Raw genomic sequence first — 23,542 nt, 5'->3', positions numbered from 1 at the left:
AATTTACTTTATTTTAATTTAATTTAATTTTGCTCAATCTGCTAGAAATTAATTATAAATAAAAAATGAGATAAAAGTATTTTACCAAAAAGAAATTTTAATTTTCTTATTTAAATTTTTTTAGAAATTCATTAAAAAGAAATTTTAATTTTCTTATTTAAATTTTTTTAGAAATTCATTAAAAAGAAATATTTTCTTTCAATTTAAAAAATTAAATCTTTCATAAAAAGAAGAGTTTTTGTTTTGCTATTAAGTTTTTGATTTTACCAAAATAATTTGAATGATAATTATTTATTTTAAATAAATTGCTTGATAGTCTATTTATTTATTAAATTTTTAATTTACTTTTAAAAAAATGAATTGAGATAATAGTAATAAATTACTCTTAGAATAGTTAAATTAATGATAACAAAATAAATATTTGTTAAAAATCAATACAAGCTATATATAAATAGAATAATATATTGTTGAATTTTTATTTGCGAGAGTTAATATAGATCTATGTAATAGTATTTAGGAAGCTTAATTCTATAAAATCGATGAATGCAATTAGTTAATCAATCAATTTAGATAATTTTGTATTAAATTTATATCATCTATCCTAATATTCTTTGCAATACTTTTTATTAGTTTATAAGCAAGCACATACCTTTTGTTATTAATATGAAATAATTAGTTAGATACATTTTTAATGAAATACTTAGCTATAATTAAAAAATATTATGGTAGCTAATCAAATCTTTAAGTAAGCTTAATGTTTTACTTAACCTCATATTTTTTTTGTTATCACAATCAACTAAATTTTGAAGATCAATTATAATAATAAAGAATTTATTCAGAAAGAGCCACCAACTTGTTCAACAACAACGTCGATTTCATCTCCACTTTCCATTTTAAGCTATTTTTTATTTAAATAAGTAAGATATTAACATAACTTTTGAATAAATTTTATTGCTTAAAAACAGTAAACAAACAAACAAATTTCAAAGTAGGATAATTAATTTTTTCATAGTCTTATTTATTGAATATTATAAATTTGTAATAAGAATGGCTTTTATTTGAAGTTGTTCACGATTTTTAAATTTTTAAATTAAAAATTACATCAGCGGGGGTGTGAGATTCAAGGATTCTATCACCATCGAAGAGGAATCTTACATTATGGGCGTTAACCTTTAATTGAATTAATAATAACAAATTAGCAAATTTAAATGATATTTCAAAATTTCTGTAATATTTTATTTTATTTATATTTCTAGCATTAAAAACTATCAAAAAAGATTTTTACTTAAGCTCTTTGACAGTAAGCATCCATAAGTTTCTTAAATTGAGTAGTTTTTTTAATTTTAAAGAAAATTTCTTCTCCTTCCTATTATTATTATTATTATTATTAGAATAATTTTATAAAAGATATTTTAGAATGAACTGAGCCGCTTTTAAAATAATTATGAAGCTGATTTATAAATTGAAGTCTACTAATGAGTTAATTTCATTTCGTAAATTCGTATATATCGATAGATTAAATTTCGTAAAATATTTTAATTTATTTTTGTGGGGCTTTGCTACATAGATTGAATATTAAGCAAATATTTATTGGCTATTCCAAGTAGAGGATTGCTTTAGAGAAATTGATATATAAGTAAATAATCTATGCTTCAACTGTTTTGCTAAAGACGGTTGGCTCTAGTTTAAATAAGTATTTTATATTTTACCTAAGATTTAACTTTAAGATTAAGATATTCACTGTTAGCGTTAGCGTTTTAATCAGTCATCTTCTAAATATTTATTGTTCGACTTTTTATCCTTTATTAATTTCTTTTTTGATTGAATTTTATTTATTGAGACAAATTGAATTTATTAAAAATCAGTGGATTTAGTTTTCCCTCTTAAATCGCTTTTTTCTTTCTTTCTTTCTTATTTTTCTTCTTATTTAATTAAATAGAAGGAATGTAGCATCAAACAATCTAAATTGCTACTTAAATAATATAATAAAAAATGATCTCCCTAATAAATAAACAAACACAATACTCTACTAATTAATTTATAAAGTTCATTCTAATAATTTTTAGTTCAATCTCTTTAGTAAAAATTTTAACTAAATTTTTCTTTGAAAATCCAAATAGCATGATTGCAAGCATGTTAAATTTCTTTTTAAAATTTAACTCACGTGCGCGCGTAAAAAATTTGATAAATTTTATAAGACATTCATTCCATAAAAATATATGCCTTAGGACGATTGGCAAAAAGATACCTCTCTAATAATTTATCACTATATTTAAATTTAAATCATTCTAATTAATAGAATTTCTTAAGCAACTCTCTGATCTGAATCACATATTTTTAACACATAAAAATAATTATTTGATCGAAGTTATTAAGTAACTGAAGAATTGATTTTTTTATTTATTTTCTTGCTAAATAAAATAAGGTTTATCAACTTCATCAGAATTTATTGCATTTTTAAATTTATTTGTAAAAGAAATTCAATGAAGCAATGATGAAATAGAAAAAAATAATCTATTTTATCAAATATTATTATGTCTGATCTCTCTTTGTGGCAGTATAATATGTTTTCTTATCAGCATATTTATCATTTTAACTTAATCTGTTAGAATTAATCATCTTGTTACAAAAAAATATTGCTTAATTAGAAGTTTAAAAAATAAATTTCCTGAAAAGTTAAACAGCTATATAATACCTTCCAAATATTCTTATAATTCGTATTTAATGGTTAGCAAAATATGTATTAGCCTATGAAAAAGCTTTACACTCATTAAATTATCAGAGTATGCATGAAAAATTAAATAAAATCAAATTGTAAAAATTTAAAGAAAGTACCATTTGAATATTCGAAACTTATTTTATCTTCAAATTAAAAAAATTATATATATGATAATCAAAAAAACTTTTATTTTTACCATTTTAAATAACCAAGCTCAAATATCTTTAAAAAAATCAAGCTAAGAATAATAAATAAGTCTGATTAAATGGATAAAAGACAAACTGCTAAATTTTAAGGTGATTTATATTTTTATAATTGAATAATTCTTCAAATGGTGATTTTAACTAATTCATTGCCAATTTATGAAAAAAATAAGCTAAAACAAATGAACGAATATTTTTTACAAATAAAGAGAAAATAGATGTTTATCAAAAAACAATCGTTTTCTTTTTTAGTATATTTTTTTTGGTTTGGTTTAGCCATTTATAAGCACATTTAGCCGCCAATTGTTACCCTCTATTTAGACGCAACTACTGATCTAACTAAAATACAAAGATATTTAAATAAAACAAAAATTTTAAAAATCAAAATTATAAAAATTAAAAAAGTTTAAACTAAAAATTAATAAATTTTTTTATTTAAAAAATCAATTATAATTTACCACAGTATGGAAAGAATCCTTAATTGACCTTCCTTATTTTCCAAGAGTAGCGTAGGCACCTTGATTCAATATATCTTTATTTACAAGCTCTCTTTGAACCAAATTCTTATTTACCTTGGCATTTAACAAAATGTTAACCTCATTTAATTTATTAATTTCTAATCTTAATTTTTTATTTTCATCTTTTACTTCTCCCAGCATTCTTTCGAGCTCTTGTTTAGTTTAATCTATTATTGCCATTTCATTCTTAAGCTCTTCGTATTCCTTTTGATTTTAAATATACATGAATAGGATTAAGATCGCTTCATTTATTATTTACTTCATTGTGCTAGGCTATGAGTTCATTGGTAGTAAGTTTTTTGTTTTCAGTTACTCCTTAGTCTCCCATCTTTCTTTACTATCTTTGCTCTTGCTTTAGTCTTTACAAAGCTAAAGACTACTTTTCCAATTTTTCTCTGAAAAGAATGGAGATTCCTTCATGAGGAAGCACTATTCCTCCTTATTAACCACCTTATTGCTTTGCTTAAGCATTTTAAGGTTATTCTATATAATGAACATGTATTTCATGTAAATATAAGGGAGCTATATCGTAACTGACTCTATATGATTCTAAATTTTCTTTATTTTTATCAGAGGTCATACTTATTTAATCTATCTTTTTTTCAACATCTATTTCTAAGAAATTAGAAATCATAAAATCTTCTGCTTTTTCATTCCCTGTAAAAGTTACTTTTTTTTCATCTTTAGGTTTCTTTTTAAAAGTTATTTGATCAGATTCCTTTAATTGTTTTTCCTTTTCTGGTTTTATAATTTGTATAAATCATTATTATTAATATAATTTATATTGCTTGTTTGTTTACCTAGCTCTAAGCTTTTTTCTTAGTTGACTATATTTTTTTATGTTTCAGAGGGCATAAACTTAAATCTAAAATCACTTGAAAATTGGTCTTTAAAATCTTTTTCATATTCTGCTTTGATTTTATCACATTCGTATGAGGCGAAAAGATTGTAAAGATTAATAGCACTTCCACCATTTTCAAGAGCTATATCTTCTAAATGCTCACTTCTAAGCACTAAGTAACAACCTTCAGATTTAGCTATAATATTTGATGTCCAGGAAAGATCTAAATAAAATTCTTTAAGTCCTATAATATCTCCAGGTCTGTAAGAAGTGACACTATCGTCTTCATGATTAAACTCTAATAACTCTCCCTTTAAAAGGAATATCATTTAGTGGCATCTACTTCTTCTTCTGCAAATCAGATCCTATTAAATTTTATTAATTTTTAATTAAATGGTTGTTAAATGATTTTTAAGAATACCTTTGGATTAAATTCGTAAAGTTGAGCAAATTTTAGAAAGTTTGAGCGATCTCTCTTTTCCATTCTCTTGATAAGGCCTTAAAAGGCAGGACTTTTTTCAAACATATCAACTATTCTTTTTGGTGGTAAGATAGAAGGAGTAGGCTAAATATCGTTCAGTAAATGTTCATTTCTATAAATAAAAATATTGAATTTTTAAAGATAAAAGATATATTTTTGATAATAATAAATGGATAAGGCTATTTTCATAATATTTATTTACCTGTATTAAAAGTGGACAGTATCAAAAGCCTTTTTAGTAATTACTTAAGATAGTTTAAATGCTATTTTAGGTGATTTTTTACTCATAGTTTTATAATCCTCTATTCTTATTGCAGCTATAAATCCCTCTTTTTCACCATTAATATCAAAAAAATGTGTTTATGTACTTTTTATAAAACAATAACAATTTAACACTATAAATAAAATAAATGATAAATCATTTATCTAAATATCATACTTCTATATTTTTGCAAAATTTAAATATCCTATCATATCTCCAGTTTCTAAATAACCAAACACTTTTCCCTCTGAAGAAATTAATGCTCTACCAGAAATTATTATACCGAAATAGTCTACTGATTCGTTCTTTTTTGCAAGAGGAGTACTCCTAATTATGTATAAAATAGTTTAAAACTGAAACAATCAAAAGTATTTCTTTATTATATGTTGAATTATATAATATCATACTTTGTAAAACTAATAAAGCGCATATATTCTGATAAATCACTCAACTCTTAGACATTCCAGTTTTGAAATATGCGTGTATTATTTTTCAAAACTTCTAACGCTTTTTTGCCATTCTTAATGTCTAAATCATTCAACAACTAATTAAATTCATTATAGCATAACTTATAGAGAATTCAAATATGATATAAATTACTTTAATCTTCATTTAATTTCTATTTATGACTAAATTTTGATGTAAACTATATTTATAAAGTCAGATAAATAGATAGTAATGCTAAATATTAATTTACAAAAATTTAATAAGTAAATTATTCACAACAATTTTATTATTTACAATAAGAATTTCAAAATTAATTATAAAACTTAAACGTATCTAAACAAAATCTATTAAAGATTCATCATAAAAGAGTTCTATCAGCTACTTTGATTTTTTATCAAATATTTCACAAACTAAACTTTATTTTCAATTTAAAATTATTTTCTTTTAGAAAAGAATTTCTAAAAAATAAGATAGATTTTGATGAGAATTTAAAAATTCTAAATAATTCTGAAAATTTTTTTTTTCACAAACTAAAACAATCAGCTAATAAAAACTAAAATCTCATTTTTATTAATTTATTACTCTTTAAAATAATCAATAATTTTGAAACTACTTTGTTTTCATAAAACAAAATGAACTTATTTATTTATATTAATAAAAAAATAGACTAAAATAAAAATAAAAATAAAATTTTTTTATGTATTACCAAAATAAATACTAGGCTTTTTTAATCCTAAAATTTGTTTAATTGCTGTTATTTTTTTTTAATTTTTAATGATTAAAAAATATTAATTTAATCTAATTGAATGATTTACTTATTATAAATACTTTTTTTCTTCTAGAAGAATGAACTTACTGTATTATTTTTGTTAATTTTATTTTACTTTTGCATTTTTAATCAGATTTATTTTTATTCTGATCAAATATAATATTTTGTTAATTAGTCGTGATATAATAGATAAGGGGAATTATTGCCGGTCAACCCATATTAATAACCATAAAACCAAAAATTTAACTTACGTTAAATTTTTGGTTTTATGGTTATTAATATGGGTTGACCGGCAATAATTCCCCTTATCTATTATATGTCGTGAGTAATTTTTTTAAAAGAAATTTGTAAATTAAGCTTTTTTTTTTATCAACTCACAATTTCTAAAAATATACTTACATTATTTTGCTATTTAAAAAGTTTTAAATAAGCTCTTTTAAACTTTGTAATGAATATAAAGAAATAACAAAAAATAAATAAATAAATAATAAGAAAAAAATGGAATACAGAAGTTTGGGAAATACTGGGTTAAAAGTTTCAGTGATAAGCTTTGGTACTATGGTTGTAACAGATGATCCTCTATAACAAGAGAAAACCAATGAACATGTTAAAAAGGCATGGGATCTAGGTATTAACTATTTTGATACATCGGAATATTATGGATATGGTCTAGGGGAAATTTAATTGGGAGTTGCTCTTAAGTCACTTAAAGTTCCAAGAGAAGATATTGTAGTTTCTACAAAAATATTTTTAGGCAGTAAGATAGGAGACATTAATTGTCAAAAGATTAATTCAATAGGGCTTAGCAGGAAACATATTAAGGAAGGAGTTAAAAATTCTCTTAAAAGACTTTAACTTGATTATGCAGATATAGTCTTTTGCCATAGATTTGATCATGAAACTCCTTTTGAAGAAATAGCAAGAGCTTTCACAGAGCTAATCTAAGCAGGAGTTATTCATTACTGGGGAACATCAGAGTGGAGTGCTGCAAATATATTTGAGATGAGAGAAATATGTGCAGAAAAGAACCTAATAAAACCTTGTGTCGAATAGCCTTAGTATAATATGATAGCCAGAGATAGAATAGAGTCAGAGTATGCTCGTCTATTTGACAAATATAGAATGGGATCTACTGTATGGAGTCCTTTGGCATAGGGAATACTAGCCGGTAAATATAATTAAGGAGGAGTGCCAGAAAGTGTAAGATTTGAAGCTTAAAACAGTTTTATTTTTAAAAGATACTGGAATAATTTCTTTAGCCCAGAAAAAAAAGATCATTTACTTAATGCATTAGGTCAGCTTGCTGACTATGCTAAAGAATTGGACATGACATAAGCTTAACTAGCTATGTGCTGGGTGCTAACAAATAAAGATGTTTCTACAGCAATTACAGGATGCTCAAGAGCAGAATAGTTAGAAGAAACAGTAAAATGTGTATAAATGTATAAAAAGTTAACTCCAGAAGTATTACTGAAGCTAGAAAAAATATTAGGCAATACACCTGATTAAGGAATTAATTATAAAACATTTACTCCTTTACCCACAAGAAGGTGATAATATAATCGCTTGATATAATATAAGAGAATATATAATCGGAGCATTTTAAATCCAATAGGTAAAAAAAAACCTATTACCCCATTTTTTTTTGCCTTTTCAAGTATTTTACATGGAGGGTGATATTTCATAACATTTTAAAAACTTTTTTTTATATTTTTAAAGATTTTAAATATTTGTTTTTATTCTTTAACTAATTATTAATACTTTTCCACTAACAAAATTTTTTTTTTTTCGATAATTATTTTATTAAATATTAATTGCTGATAATATATATATATATATATTTTTTTTTTAAATATTGAATGATAAATTATAGTACATTTAGTTTGAACAACTTTTGAGATTTGAATATTCTAAATAACTAAAAATTTATATTTTATTTCATTTTTTAATCACAAAAATTTATAAATTTATTATTAAATAAATTAACATATTTTATCAACTTTTTAAACATTATTTAAAATTAAATTAATTAAGATGCTTTACTATCTAATATTTCATTTTAATTCTTTTTATAGCGAAAACCATTTAAATTTGAAACTTATTTTTAAAAATCCTTTAATATATTACTTACTAGATTATATTTACATTCTAAATTATACTGTTAAAAATAATAATTTTCATTTTAAATAAATTTATATATGGATAGTTTAAAAATACTTTTATGGTGGTATATTTTATGACCTTTTTATTTTACCAAGAAATAATATATGCTTATCAAAAATTGATAATTAACTCCTAAGATATTTTTGGTTTCTTACTAAAAGATTAATGATATAGAGCTTATAATTTCTATCATTTAAAAGTAAATTTAAAACTATATTATTAGATTTGGGTTTATTCTCTGCATCTATCTTGAAAATTTAATTTGCGAAAATGCACTTTTGAAGTAAATATGTAATTAAGCATTTTTTCTAAGAATATTTACTAAAACAAATTTAATATTACAATAAATATGCTTCAATTATTATTTTATTATTATGTCTATTATTATTACTTACATTCTATTTCTGTTTTCCAGTCTAAAATTTTATTTTTCACAGATGCGTCGAATTCATCATCATCTTAAATGCTCATTTATATCTTTTTCAAAAAAGCAGCTAATTTATCTTCTTATTCATTGTTAAGCTTTGTTTTTAATTCAACAGGACATTTTGGGTCAACTAGATTTTCAACTACATCTATATTAACTTTTTATTCTTCACTATCCCCTTATGTTTACCATGCTTTTTTAATACCTTCAGTGTCCATTTTAATTGATATCTTTTTTTATGTTTTAAGATTTTTGATTTAATTAATTTTTTTTAAAAATAATTCAAACTCTTAACAAACAACCTTAAATCCTAAAGTTAAAGCAAAGCTAACACAACTTTATCTAAAACTGTTTCCAAAAATGTTTATAATAATTAATATTTCTTATATTTACTAATAGAGTAAATAGTTGAAAATTTTATTAATAATAATTTTGCTCAAAATTTAGGATTGAATAATAAACAATATTTGCTGATTAAATACTAAAAATAAATATATATATTCTTATAATTATCTTAGTATTAGAATTTATTATAAAAATCTAACTTTATAAGAGAGTTAAATCATATATCTTTAGCTTATAGATGAAACGATAAACTTAATCTTCATATTCAATATCAAAATATAGTGGTGGACCTAACGCTAAAATGCTAAATTAGCATTCTAATATTGGATAATTAGGAAATGGATTTTCAAGTTTAGAAATTCAATAAAAAGTAGAAAAAATACCCACTACATTTGTATTTGATAGACGTATTCCTCCAAGCGACTATAAAAATTATATCTCAATAGATGACATTTACAATGAGAATTTTGAATATGCAAGAAAACTTTTTGAAGATCCTAGTAGAGTATTTTTTTTTAATATTAAATTAAAATGAAAATAAAACATTAAACCAAGCAAATAAGCATTAAAATTCTTATTAAAAACTTCTCTAAAATAAATTTTATGATTGTAAAATATTGATTTTGTAAATGAATTTTATACTAGGCCTTTGCAGTAGCTGATTATTCTAGTGATCAAAAAATTCCTCGCAGACTAGCTTAAGTAAATTACAAGAGTTTTACTTCATAGGAAAAGAAAAGAGATAAGAAAGTAAACTTTACCAATTAATAAAATTAAATGAATTCAACTGTTGGAGGAGGAGGTTTTAAATTAAATAAAAATGAATCAAGCAAAATGCAGCAGTAGCAGTAAGCTATACCTTCACCAATGTTACCTAAAACAAATTAGCCATCAATATAATTTAAAAACTAATTGATTAATGCAACCTCATTGCAGTCTCCACAATAATCACCTCATAAACAAATGAATGAAGATGTACAGTTTTTTAGAGATTTATCACCAACAAGGTAGCAATCAGCTGTTCCTGATTATATTCATGAGTCTTCAAAAGCAGATAACTAAATTGATTAAAGTTAACTATAAAAAAGTATTCTAGTTTCCTAAAATTAGATTCACACTACTTCTTAACAAAGAATTCCTTCAGCAAATTAAACAGCTATTCAAGGCTAATCAATGATGGAATAAAAAAAAACGACTAACCAATAGTCATAAATACTTTAAAAAAAGAATAGTTTTCCTGTAATTAGTGGCTCTAATAACGTAATACCTCTCGCTGCTGCCAAAAGTACAGCAGGCTTAGTACATTAACCTTAGATTAATAACCTGACATCAACTTAATCAATGAAAAATATGCCCTCGGAAAAGAAAGCTAATGAAGACAGAGTGTAAGGATTAATTGCCTAAACAAGAGAAAAAGTAAAAAAATTGTAATCATATGCTGAAAAATTGAAACGTCGTGTTTTATAAAGTAAATAATTTTAATGGGAAATTAATATTAAATTATTATCTTTATTTTAGATGATTATGGACAAAACTATAAAAGGAGTCAAAAGACAATCAAGTAATATAAAATTTAAAACAATTTTTACTATTTATGAATGTAATTTTATTATTTAAACAAAGAAAGTCATAACTTGTCAAGGAATACATTTTTAACGAAGATGATTTTAACAAAATGTTGGCTTAAGAAGAGGAAGAAGACAAAAAAAACCAAGCTAATAAAAAAGAGAAATTAAAGTATTTATAATTAATTTACTCTATTAAGTTAACTAATAAATATATATCTATCTTAAAAATAAAAGAGGATTTGTAGACAGATAAGATGCATTCGCTTTAAATGAGAATACTAAAATGATTCCAAACTCTTATTAAAGCCAAATAATAGAATAGTATGTTTCAAAAAAAGAATATCAGAAATAGAAGTCAGCTTATTAATATTAAGATGAAGATGATGAATCAGATAAATCAAAAGACGATCTAAAGTAAGAAACGAGTGGGCTTTTTTAAAAATCTGATCAAAAAATGTTTAAATCTTCAAAACATAATTTCCACAAAAAAATGGTTCTTAAAAAGCGTGACTTTGATTAAAAAGCAGTTGTTTAAGAAGCAGAGCAAGAATATGAAAAAGTCATAACAAAGTTAACAAAAAATTAAAAACGTAAAAAAAATATCAATTAATTTTATTTAAAGTATTTTTGTTATCCAAATGTGATTTTTTTCAAATTAAAAATATTTAATTAGATTGGAATCAGCTATCGATCTTACCAGAAAAAACAAATTAATTAAGAGCACATTCTTTGCTCTTCGCAAGATCTGGAAAAATGTAAAATTTGAATATTTTGTTAATCATAGTAAAAACATTAAAATCTGTTAATCAATGAATAATATCAAATCAATCTAATTGAATAAATAAATATTTAATGTTAATTCAATTAAAATTTACAAAAAAAATAAATTCTTTAATTAAAATAAATATTTAATGTTTAGAAAATTAAATTAACAAATATTGTTATAATTAGTTTGAGAAATATTGGAGACAAATACGGAGATATTGATTTGTTCGTACCTCCATAACCATAAAAGCTTTAAATTAAGTAAAAAATAAATAATATTTTGCTTATTAAAAAATTTTGATTGTTATACTGAATCAATAAATATTTTTTAATTTTTCTAGGAATTAGTATGATCTTTTAAATCATTTATAAGCACTTCTAACCAAGCCAGATGTTTCTGGAGATTTCAAGCTTCATAAATAAGTTTAAGTGCATAAAAATAGAATTAAAAATATGCGTCAAAATGATGTAGGAATAACAAATATATCAAACATTAGTATTGAGGTCTGAATAATTAATTTATTTGGCAATTAACAAAATGTATATAATTTAGATAAGTTTAATGGACCAAAATATAGAAATTCTTTTTATTTAAAAAAATTATTTAAACGCTATTTTTATTTAAATATGAAGAATCTAAAAAGTTTATTTGTTTGTTCAATATTTTTTCAAAAAACTCCTTTTTATTTCAAGGTATCTATCTATCTATCTATCTTATTTAAAATAAAAGTTTTTATTTGATTTTATAAAATTTATTAATAATGTGTTGATAAAGGGAAAAATAACAAAGCAAAAAATGTAAAAATATTCAAGTAGAGCTTAGCTCGTTTGTAATCAGAGTGTTTTATTAAATTAAAGAGTTTAGCTTTGAAAAAAAAAAAAAATATTTGAAAGATGATGAAAAATGAAATTTTTTGATAAGAGTTATGATTAAAAATTATTAGGGAGATGTTCTTTTTATGATTACAAATATATAATTGAGTATATGTAGAGTAAATTATTTCATAGTCTGTATTTATATTTATTAATTTGCATAATAAGTAAGTAGCGCAATTAAAAACTTTTTATTAAACATTCATTCTAACAATCATTTTCCAGATTAAATAATTAATTAAAACAAATTTTTATATTTAATAAATTATTATCTAAGTAAAGGTAGAACACCTAAAAAGAGTTAAAAGAGCTAGTTTATTCTTACAATTTTCACTTCAAGATCTAACAGCTTAGCAAATAGAGATTCCAAATAAATTATAAATTAGTTTAAATAGAAATTACCATTTAGATTTAAATGTCTACTCATTTAAGATAATATATGAAAGAAAATTAACAAGGAAATGGATCTCCTGTTGGAAGCAGCAGGAAAAATGAAAACTCTTATGCTAATGAGTATGCAAATACTCTTTAGCCTGCATAAAATCCAATGAATGGAAACGTTTACTCTTAATAGTACTAGGCTTAGCCTTCTAACTCTACTTAAGGGTCATTTGTTAAATAAAATTCCCCTTAATTAGGAGTCAAGCAGAATAGCCATCCAGGACACAGCCAATCTGGCTCTTAAAATATTTATAGCAGTTAAACTAACAATCATATGTAATCTCATTCAGCTGCAAAAAGATAAAATTCTCAGAGCTCTCTCGATGGACCCTAAAATCAATCACGTCGTTTTTCTCTTTTTTCAAAAAGTTCTTTTGCTACTTCAACAAGTTTTCTTTTCCGTACAAGTGGATTTCACTAAAAGAATAATAAAAGTGTGCCTAAAGTTGATATTTGTAACATTTTTAAGAAAAAGGCATATCTTTATCTAGATGAGGCCCTTGCAAATACATTCGATGACTTGTTAGATAAAGGATACACCATAGTAAATGCAAAAAAAGAAGAAAGAGATATTATGAAAGAGCAAGAAGAAGCAATGAAAGAAGAAGCTCAATTGCTAGAAAAAGAAATAGTGCCATTAATTAATGCATCAACCAAAGTTCAAGAACAAATCATATACTAATAGCAGCTTAGTGAAAAATATCAATCTGAAATAGATTCACTTTGTAAAGAACTGGATGAACTCAAAGATCTAATCGAAAAGCGTAGTGAAGAAATTTAAAATAACCATGATGACTTAACAAATGCAATCAAACAAGCTGAACTAATGAATAACGAAATAAGAGCTTAAATAAATATAAACAAAGCTAATCATAGACAGTTAACAAATCAACTAGAAAAGGCTAAAAAATAAAAAGAATAAGAATAATCATAGCTTGTTATTTAACTTAATGAATACAAAAAGTAATATGAAGAAAAGAAGCTTTCTTAAGCAGATAAGTTGCGTAAAATGGAGAATAAATCAAAAATGTACTTAGGTATTCTAAAGCATTGAAATTTAAATTTGATTAGAAGTTATATATAAGAATGTAATATTTGCAATATTTTATTTATTGATTGAATCAGCAAAAAAAAAAAAAAATATTAAATATCTTCAATAAATAATAAATAGAATCAATCTCCTCATTCAGCCTATTAAATTAAAAAAAACATATTAAAAAACATAAACCAATTAACAATAAAAATAAAAATATTAATTATAAGTTAGCAAAATAAATAAGACAAACATATTTCATTCATTCATATAAATATATTATATTCGTATAACACACAGAGTCGGATCTTAACACTAACTGCCTTTCATTTCATTTAAAAACTAATAAATTTATGTATTTTTTGATAAATTGTCTAAAAAAAATGTATGTATATTCTTATAAAATAAATATAAATATAACTATACTTTTTATATGCATTTATAAAATTTCATTCAAATTAATCTTCAAATCAATATTTTATAACAAAAAATTGACATTTAAATATTTATTAATTATAAGATATATTTATCAAGATAATATATATACCTTATTTATTATAATTTAAGAAAAATCTTATTTAATGAGATGAATTTCAAAAGTAGCTATCAATAAATTTTTACATCTCAAAAAATTTATAAAATAAATACAAGCATAAAGGAGGAAATATATGTTATTTTTATTTTTCTTAGATTAATGCTATTTAATTTTTATAAATAAAGGAAATATTTGTTTTTACTTGAAATAAATTAAATCTTAATAGCATTAAATATAAAAAAAAACCTAAATTTCAAAATTTGATTTCTAAAAGTTATTTTCTGTATCCTAACTAACACAAGCTAGCTATAATTATTAAATAATAATAAATTAATTTAATTTTCAAACATCTTTTTCCTTTGTTATTTTTATCTTAATTTAATATATATCTAGTATTCTTGTTACATAAACTCAAAAATACTTCTAATTTTTTTATTTTAATCTTTTTTTAGTAATTTTTTATTAATAAAAACAAAATTTATTATTGATAAAATCTGAAGAAATTAATATAAAAAACTACAATTTTTCAATTAAAAAATGTATATGTGTTAAATAAATGTAAGATATATTCGAAATTATTAAACTAAATGATAATTCAAAAGTCATTTTTTTTCTTAAGTATTTGCTCCTTGCTCTTTAAACAAAACATTTAGATGATATAATATTTACTCTTTCATATTATATACTAATAAGAAAATATTCTTTACACAAAATTATATGGAAATTTTCTTAAAAGAGGAAAATAAAATGTTTTTTTTGTTCATTAAAGGCTTTAATTTTTGGTTTTTAACAATATAAGCGATAATAGAGAAAACGAAAAAAACAGAACAATCAGAAGGAATACGCAATTCCATTTACCAAAATCAAAATTTAGCTATCCTACAACGTCTATTTTAAAAGGGCTGTGAGCATAGTTATTTCTTACAAATGCTTCAAATGAATATCTATAGTTTGAAATCCATTAAATCCATCCATTCCAGTCTGGCATGTCTGCAACATTTTTATAAAGTCCACCAAATAGCATAAATGGTAAAATCATCATAGGTGTTACACTGACAGCAGTCTAAGCATCTCTGAAAGCAGCTCCACAGAACAAACCCTATGCCATTCCTACAGAACTCTGTAATATACTCACTAAAATAAAAAAGCAAAAGCATCCAAAATTCGGAGTTAATCCTATCATATAATAGCTGATACTTACAAATATAACTGGACACAGTATTGCCAAAATACTTTCAACTAACAATTTAGCAATTATATAAGTAGTTGCATTGTACAGTTTGGCATCTTATTCTTTTAAAAAAATTGCTTTCTCTAGTGGAAGAGAGAGTACGATTGGAAAAAGTGTATTCATATGCAAATTTTACGCCAAAAAATATATAGCACCGTTATAATCGTTTACAGCTCTCTAATCATACTGATGAGCCTCGGGATCTGGTAAAGATAAATAAATTATACCTGTAAACAAACCTAGAATTATAGATTGAAGGACTCTTGCTTTAGATTCCATTGGATTACGTTAAACGTTTTTTAAATTGCGCTTTAGTAAAATTTAAAGCTATGTGCCAAAGCTGGCTTCGGACTATTAATTAGATATTAAATTTGTTTTATGGTGCTGCAATTCATTTTCTATCACTGGTTTCAAGTTCAACTCAAATTTTTCAAAATAAGTTTTATAATTTTAACGATTTCTTTCTGACTCTCCATGCATAATACTCATAAGGTAATCAGCTGGATTATTTAATTTAGGGCATTCAAATCCAAAGGAAGCAAAATAATCTATACATTGATCTCGAGGACCTTAATAGATGAACTAACCCTCCACCAAGAGTATCAAACGATCAAATTTCAAAAATATTTCTGATGAAGGTTAATGTATTGTGCAAATAATAGTTTTGTTTTCTTATTTTACATAGCTTTATAATACATCAATAACATGATATGCTGTAAACGAATCAAGTCCACTTGTAGGTTCATCTAAAAAAATTACATCAGGATCGCTTACTAATTCAAATGCAATTGAAGTTCTTTTTTTTTCACCCTTAGTAATTCCCTTTAGTTTAGCACCTCCAATTAAAGAGTTTTAACAATTTTCTAACCTCATGATCCTTAAGACATCTTTCACTTTCCTATATTTTTATTCATCTGTTCCTTTCATTTTTAAATGAGCAGCAAATTGAAGAACTTCAATAACAGTCATACTTTCCATCAAAAGATCTTCTTACATGACATAAGCTGCAAAATTAGAAAATGTTTGAGAGTTAAAGTTTTGACCGTTTGCAGAAATCTCTCCAGTTAATTTTACTTTATCGGTGTTTTATGCTCTACAGCATAAAATGTTTAACAATGTAGTCTTTCCTGCTCCTGAACTACCTATTATTGCTGTCATTTCTCCTGATTTGCAGATTCCAGAAGAGTTTTTTAAAATCTAACGAGTATTTTTTTTAATTCTTGCTGTATAGTTTACATTTTTCCAAACTATATCAACTCCTTTATTAATAGGTAAATCTTCTAAAAACTCATTGCTTGTTGTAGCACACACAATTTTGGCAGACATTTATTTATTTTCTTTAACAAATGAATAAATTTTGGAAAATATTTAATTAAGAATATAAAAATTATTTACTATTTGCTATTTTTAAATGAAAAAATATGATAAATATTTATAATTTGCAATGTAAATGTAACACAAAAAATTTTTCAGGTGTTTTATTGAATTAAATCTAATTGAAAAGATTAATTAATTTTTCTTGAAAAACTTATTATTTTATGATAGGGTTAAAAATCCTAATGTAGCATATATTTTATACTCATAATAGATATACTACATTTCATAAGATTAAAATATAATAAGATTACTTATTGTTGGTTTATAAATTTGTTTTAGTAGGAGAAATTTATTTTAAACAAATATTTTAAATTTGTCAAAACTAATTTTGCAAAATTTTTCATATGTAACAATTAAAAATTATGAATTATAATGTATGATTAAATCTAATTAAGATAAATTGATGACTCAGATTTCATTATATAATTAAATTTTACAACTCAAATCTATAAAAATTCTTTTATAAGCAAATAATAGCAATAATTAAAAAGACATAAATTATAATATCTAGAAAATATGTACTCATAATTTATTTAAATAAAACATATTTGAGACTCATTCATTTTTTCAATTTAAATAAAATTTTCCTTTTAAATTTAAAAAAAAATATTCTACTTCTTTAATCATTCTAATTTTTGATAAAAAAAAGTTTTAAACTTTGAATAATTTTTTCTTCAAAAAATTCATTTTTATAATTACCATCAATCCTTTTTAAAATTTTTTTTCTGCTAATTTTAACTTAATATTAATTTAAAGTAAATTATGTTTCTATTTATTTTTTATTTGTCAAGAATTTCGATAAAAACTTAAAAAATGATAATTATCGATTAAGCTTTTTTTTCATCTTTGAAAGATATAGTATAGTTAAACCAAAAATAATTTCTGGACTGTTTTAGTATGCACATATAAATATATTTTTGTTTCTAAAAAAATTTAATTATCTAAAAGTACATTAATTAATCTTTATTTTCATTAAAATAATAAAATAAAAGTAAAATAATTTTAATTTAATCAAATTTTTCTAAATACATTTTTCACAAATAATAAAATCCAAAATTTTTAGAATTTCATTTGAACAATCAATAATAAAATAAAATATAAAATTTTAAAATTTAAGGTAAAATAAAAAAGCGAGGATAAATCTTCAGTAAATTTTTATTATTATTTTTAATGAATTTGTATTTAATTTACAAATATTTAAAAAATAACTGCATAATAATGATTTACTTATATTGATAATACTGATGCTAAAATAACCATTTTTTTTTAATTTTTTAGTTTATATGAATGAAAATTATTTATTTAATTTGTTGCTATAATTAATTAATTTAACAAGTAAATAATAAATAATTGATTAGAATTCTACCCTTTACCATATAATTAAATAAAAAATATACAAATAAATTTGGGTACATAAATTATTTTTAAACTAAATTGGTGTTTTTATAAATTGAAATCTGATTATATTTTATTTTGTATTTTGTATTTAAATACTTAGATATTATATTTTAATCAAATAGCCTACACATAAGTTGGCTCCTCGAGTTAGTGAGAATTCTCTCTTAAGTTGCAAAAGAAATTAATTAATTAGAAAGGTTAACAGAAGATATGTATAAAATCTAAAAAATTATATTAATTATACAACTCTGGATTAATCAAACTAAGCCCATTGATATCAAATATCACAAGGTGTATTTTATTGCTTAAAAATATATTGTTAATTTCTTAATTATAAATGATTTATATTGGGAATTTCATATCTGAAAATATTATAATTACTTTCGTTTCAAACTGACTTAAACTATCTTCATTTTACTTTACTTCTTTTTCAAAAATCTTCTAGTTAAATAGTAGTTAAGATGTCTAAAAAGAGTCTTCTTCTTATTCTTTTGAAAAAATATTTTTCCTAATCAAGGATGATATTTAATATTCAGCCAGAAGCTTTGTAAGAGGTTTGAACAAATTTACCCTATTATTAGAAGAAGCTTTTGAAAGTCTACTAATTTTTTATGGGAGGCACTTAAAAATGCTATTAATGCTAGATTGAAGAGATAAATATTAATCTTTATAAATTTTAGTGACTAATGTTTCACAATATTCTCTCGCTAAAATAATTTAAAAGGAATCTTTTGGATTTTTCATTTAGTTTTCACATAACTCTTATAAAATTTTACTAACTTTATTCGAGGCATTATTGTTTCCATAATCAATCACAATAGATAGACTAAGAAAGAGGTTTGGATTAAATTTCTTTATTTATTTTGATAAGTCTTCGGATTGCATTTGAAGCTGAGAAAAACAGCTATTTATTAATTACAAACTTTCATATCTGTAAAGTGCAAAATACTAAGTGGGCATTTCCAAGCTATTTGTAGCAATTTATGCAGCTTTCAAAAGCTACCCCTAGCTCTCAAAAAGATTAGCTAAACTTAACATAATTTTTGAAAATACAACATCGTTAGGATAATCTTTTTATTGATTAAATTAGGGCTGATCTATATGAAATGTCTTGTTAAAAGAATTATGGTGCTCAATGTTTTAAAAGCTTTTATCATCTATTTATATAAATAATAATTTTTAAATTAATTTTTGTAAGAGTTAGATTAGAATATTTTTTACTTATATTTTGTTAAATGTTAATCATTGAAAGTTAAGAACCTAAGTAAGGAGAATACATGTCCCCTTTATATTTTTTGATTTCCTATTCAATAAAACTTACATCCTAAATCTATCTTTCTTAGTTGTTAGATTTATTTTTAATTTCGTTTTTTGTCTAAATGTATGAATTTTTTCTGAGTATATTTTCTGAATATTTTTAAAATTGCTCTACATCATAGAAGTCATCCTTGCTAGTAGAGGGAATTAAGTCTTTTTCTAATTAGCTTTTTTTGTATAATTTTTAATCAGAATTCATTTTTATGTTTAATCTGTTTGTTTGTAATTAAAAATTATTATATGAAGGTTCTTTTGTACGCTAAGTTACTGATTTTTCTGGCTCTGTAAGGAAATTATTGTTGATTGTTTAACTTTTTCTTTGATGAATAACATCATAGTTCTACTTAACCTAAGATTTATATTTTAGAGCATTTATTTATTCTCCTGACTGCATCTCATGGACATCAATAGTTTGCATGTAGTTTTAATATGTCTAAATTTCATCATCATTTGAGAAGATATCTTTTTTATCTATTATATTTTAATTAGCTTTAACAAAACTTCTTCCTCTAAATTTCTAATTTTCAATTTTTTTGCTAGATTAAACATATGGCATAAGATAATTTTGATCCCACAAACCAGCTTCTGTTTATTTTGCTTTTGCACCAAAGTTTGAATTTCTTTATTAGCTTTTAAATCTATAAGCTTCTTATGGATCCTTAGAAGAAGTATCAGAAGTCTATCTATAACCAGAATAAATTGTGGTATTCCTTTACTTATTTAAATTAAACTTGTTTAATCCTATGAGCTCTACTGCCTCTTAAATATTATAAACGATTATATCTGTCTACTCTTTGTTAAGTTATGGAGAAGGACATGAACTATAATTCAATCTCTCAGAGTGTTTTCTTTGATTTCTTGAATTAGTTTCTTACTGAATGCTTATCTCATCGAACGCTTATTTGATAAGTGGATTTTACAAGACAGGAGAAATTTACTATAAAACTTTCAGATATTCTTGCTCAGATTCTTCGAATATATTCATTTTTTTTTTCCTCTTCACTGGGTAATCTGGTGAAAATTTGTTTAATAAAATACTCTGCTTTTAATTATCTAATCTATGACTATTTTTTTAATCTTAATCAAGCCAATTTACTTTAGTGTGCTACACTTATCTGATATTTGTGTTTTCATCTTAACATTTTTTTGAAAATTATGTAAATAATGCCAAACAAAGGCTGATCAGAACTTTAGATTTTTCCATTTTCTTTTTCATTAAATAACAAAAACTAAGCTCTAGGAGGATCATAATTGTCCTTGAGTGCTGTTAAGGTTATAGAATTTAATCCAAAATATAAAGTTCTTTAAGCTAATTTATTTATTCTTTCCATAAATTAGTTTATGCTCTTTGAGCAAGAAAATACATTTTTTAAGAGCGTATGTATTAGTATTATCTTTCAAATTTTAAATGCAAAAGGTCTTAAAATTTTTAGTTTTATTTAAAAAAATCTTAATCTTCGTTTGCAACAGATTCTGGCTCAGGACGTAATGGAAGAGAAGATATTTTTTTCTTTACAATCTAAATAATTGATCCAGTGCTATGTGTTTTTCCTTACCTGTTATTATTTACTTATTGATTATTAACAATTTGATAATCCTTAGAGGAATTTTTTCTTTTTCTTATAGGAGTTTCGATTTTATTATCATTTATTTAAAAAAATTGACTGCAATAAGTTTCACCATTTTGAGTCAATTCATTTAACTCATAATTTAAATGTATCAGACTAACACTATAGCATTAGCATGCCTCTAAATAACGATGAGAATTAAAATGAATATTCCCTAAATTATTATAGCTTATACCTAAAAAACTATGATTTCCCATAATATTTTCAAAGAATTAACAGGCAAATACCCAATCCAAGAGTGATTAGCCATCAGATATCTATGAAAACTAAGTCGTTTTATTTCTGAAAGTAATAACATGCATAAGATTTTTAAAGGCTCCGTAAATCAAATTTATTTCAAAGCAAAATATGTCACTTATCTAATCAAATGGGACCAAATTTGATTAAAGTGTAGTTAAATCCATGTTCTCTTAAGGAGAAAACGTCTTTAAAAGATATATTAATATTTCAAGTGATTAGTTTATTGAATTTACTAATATAAGAGAAACGTATACTGAGTACATTATTATAACTAATGAACATGCTATTTAAATAAATAAAAGTAGGAAATAGACATTGTCAATATTCTACTATAATTAGTATTGCTATTAAAACAGACTATCTTAATTTACGACATTAAACATTGTATAATAGCATTTATAAGTTTTTATTTTGCTGTAGAGTCTCTCTTGGTAATTAAAACTTTTATCTTGAGGTGTAGTATCTAAAAGAAATATTTAGTAGGCAACATATAAATATGGTACTCCTTACTAAGTATATTCTCCTAATTCATTTTTTAATTTTCATTAAAACAATTCATTATTAATTTTATTCAATAAATTATATACTATCAATACTCATTAATTAAGACTTGATTTAATTAAAATTAAAAGTCCCATCAAGTCAGAATACCCTAAAAATAAATTTTAAAATGGAGGATGTGGGTGTATTAATTAATGAGGATTGATGGTAATTTTGATTACATTAAAAAATATATTTTAAAATAATAATTATTGGCCAAAAGTTACCTACAAAGTATGTGTCATTATTCTTTCTTATTCCGTCGTGAGATTCAAAAAAATCATAATCATTTTCTCCTTAGTAAAATTTTTTTGGTAGTGCTGATAAAAAATCAGTCTTTTCTTATAACGTAAATTAACTTAATTCTAAGCTATCCCATGTAACATCATTTACAGTTACATTATCAAAGCTAAAATTTGAATGCATAGCTACTAATTAGAGTTATCTATCAAGTATATAAAAATAATCTAATCCATAAGTTACACTTGTAACATAATTATTTAAATCCTTTAGTTTAATTGCATCACAGATTTATCTGTCCATAAAAGCCTCTTCCTCATTGCTGCTATCAAAAAAGCGGCAAAGACCAATTACATATTCACTATCACCGTTAAATCCTGGAAACGAAATATACATTCCATCAAATATACTTCCTACTGTATACCAGGGAATGCATTAAAAATTATAAAAAGGACTATAGGTTTCACACTCTCTCAATTCATTTAAAATGTAATTAATTAAATCAGGGGGATTTTTATAAGCAGCTGAATCTTCAATTCTACCTGAATATTAAAACGGATATCCATACATAAAACACTCTTGTTCATATATTTATATAAATGAATAAGGTCGAATATCTAAAGATGTTAATGAATAATAAATAGATCTAGACAAAACATCTGCATATTAATTTTGTTATAAAACTCTCTAATAAACAGGGCTATAGTCGCTTCTGAATTATTTAAAGCAATGAGTGCTATTTATTTATTTTTAAAAGTTTTTATAATTGTTAAATAAGATTTAATAAAAATATTCTAAGTGTAAATTGGATTTAAATTGATTTTTGACTTAATAAAAATTTAAATGATTAATAATTATTAAATGACAATAGATTTATCTATATAAAATCACTTTTGCTTTCTTGCTAATTTTGTTGATAAAGTAATTTAATTCATTAAGTAAAGTAATTAATATTTTCATGATAAAAAGATTTAAATGTTTATTTACAATTAAGATATTTTATCACCGTTTCTATTCACTAAAAGATTCTCAACGTAAAGAGGATACTAACCTGGAATTGGATAATCTTAGAGATTGACAGCTAAATTACTCATTTTTGGAGAAACTAAAACTTGATTTCTCATAACTTTGTTTTGAAATATAGACATAATCAAGTTATGAAAATAGAGTTAAGATAAAAT

The 23,542-nt window shown here is 23.1% G+C and overlaps 8 protein-coding genes across 8 annotated transcripts; 3 read left to right on the top strand and 5 right to left on the bottom strand. All coding sequences in view use genetic code 6, as the record gives it.

Annotated features, from left to right (window-relative positions):
- Window positions 1–835: 835 nt before the first annotated feature.
- Window positions 836–1,769, bottom strand: TTHERM_00410130 (small ubiquitin-related modifier; the record flags this gene model as incomplete). The annotated part of the gene is made up of 4 exons (XM_001020806.3): window positions 836–898; window positions 1,102–1,170; window positions 1,286–1,366; window positions 1,710–1,769. The coding sequence occupies 4 exons, from the start codon at window positions 1,767–1,769 to the stop codon at window positions 836–838; spliced, it is 273 nt and encodes a 90-aa protein (XP_001020806.3).
- Window positions 1,770–3,147: 1,378 nt separating this feature from the next.
- TTHERM_00410120 (cyclic nucleotide-binding domain protein) lies at window positions 3,148–5,636 on the bottom strand (the record flags this gene model as incomplete). The annotated part of the gene is made up of 9 exons (XM_001020805.3): window positions 3,148–3,261; window positions 3,381–3,644; window positions 3,700–4,178; window positions 4,241–4,646; window positions 4,703–4,874; window positions 4,965–5,129; window positions 5,202–5,351; window positions 5,432–5,568; window positions 5,625–5,636. 9 exons carry the CDS (start codon window positions 5,634–5,636, stop codon window positions 3,148–3,150), a joined length of 1,899 nt encoding a protein of 632 aa, XP_001020805.3.
- A 1,102-nt stretch (window positions 5,637–6,738) lies between these two features.
- On the top strand, window positions 6,739–7,794 carry TTHERM_00409121 (aldo/keto reductase family oxidoreductase; the record flags this gene model as incomplete). Its single annotated transcript, XM_001470869.1, has 1 exon — window positions 6,739–7,794. One exon carries the CDS (start codon window positions 6,739–6,741, stop codon window positions 7,792–7,794), a length of 1,056 nt encoding a protein of 351 aa, XP_001470919.1.
- Window positions 7,795–8,757: 963 nt separating this feature from the next.
- Window positions 8,758–9,048, bottom strand: TTHERM_00409110 (hypothetical protein; the record flags this gene model as incomplete). The annotated part of the gene is made up of 1 exon (XM_001020803.1): window positions 8,758–9,048. One exon carries the CDS (start codon window positions 9,046–9,048, stop codon window positions 8,758–8,760), a length of 291 nt encoding a protein of 96 aa, XP_001020803.1.
- A 212-nt stretch (window positions 9,049–9,260) lies between these two features.
- On the top strand, window positions 9,261–12,018 carry TTHERM_00409100 (hypothetical protein; the record flags this gene model as incomplete). The annotated part of the gene is made up of 8 exons (XM_001020802.3): window positions 9,261–9,680; window positions 9,821–10,643; window positions 10,694–10,736; window positions 10,799–10,912; window positions 10,978–11,333; window positions 11,417–11,498; window positions 11,695–11,769; window positions 11,850–12,018. The coding sequence occupies exons 1-8, from the start codon at window positions 9,414–9,416 to the stop codon at window positions 12,016–12,018; spliced, it is 1,929 nt and encodes a 642-aa protein (XP_001020802.3). The 5' UTR covers window positions 9,261–9,413.
- Window positions 12,019–12,412: 394 nt separating this feature from the next.
- TTHERM_00409098 (hypothetical protein) lies at window positions 12,413–13,876 on the top strand (the record flags this gene model as incomplete). Its single annotated transcript, XM_001470868.2, has 1 exon — window positions 12,413–13,876. The coding sequence occupies one exon, from the start codon at window positions 12,413–12,415 to the stop codon at window positions 13,874–13,876; it is 1,464 nt and encodes a 487-aa protein (XP_001470918.2).
- A 1,274-nt stretch (window positions 13,877–15,150) lies between these two features.
- On the bottom strand, window positions 15,151–16,947 carry TTHERM_00409090 (ABC transporter family protein; the record flags this gene model as incomplete). The annotated part of the gene is made up of 1 exon (XM_001020801.3): window positions 15,151–16,947. The coding sequence occupies one exon, from the start codon at window positions 16,945–16,947 to the stop codon at window positions 15,151–15,153; it is 1,797 nt and encodes a 598-aa protein (XP_001020801.3).
- A 1,563-nt stretch (window positions 16,948–18,510) lies between these two features.
- TTHERM_00409080 (transmembrane protein, putative) lies at window positions 18,511–23,485 on the bottom strand (the record flags this gene model as incomplete). Its single annotated transcript, XM_001020800.2, has 4 exons — window positions 18,511–19,553; window positions 19,618–22,104; window positions 22,349–23,097; window positions 23,349–23,485. The coding sequence occupies 4 exons, from the start codon at window positions 23,483–23,485 to the stop codon at window positions 18,511–18,513; spliced, it is 4,416 nt and encodes a 1,471-aa protein (XP_001020800.2).
- Window positions 23,486–23,542: the final 57 nt, after the last annotated feature.

Source organism: Tetrahymena thermophila, assembly GCF_000189635.1.
Source record: "Tetrahymena thermophila SB210 genomic scaffold scf_8254555, whole genome shotgun sequence".
NCBI classification, from domain to species: domain Eukaryota; phylum Ciliophora; class Oligohymenophorea; order Hymenostomatida; family Tetrahymenidae; genus Tetrahymena; species Tetrahymena thermophila.
Note: the sequence above shows the minus strand (reverse complement) of the source record. Positions and strands in the feature narration are given on the sequence as shown.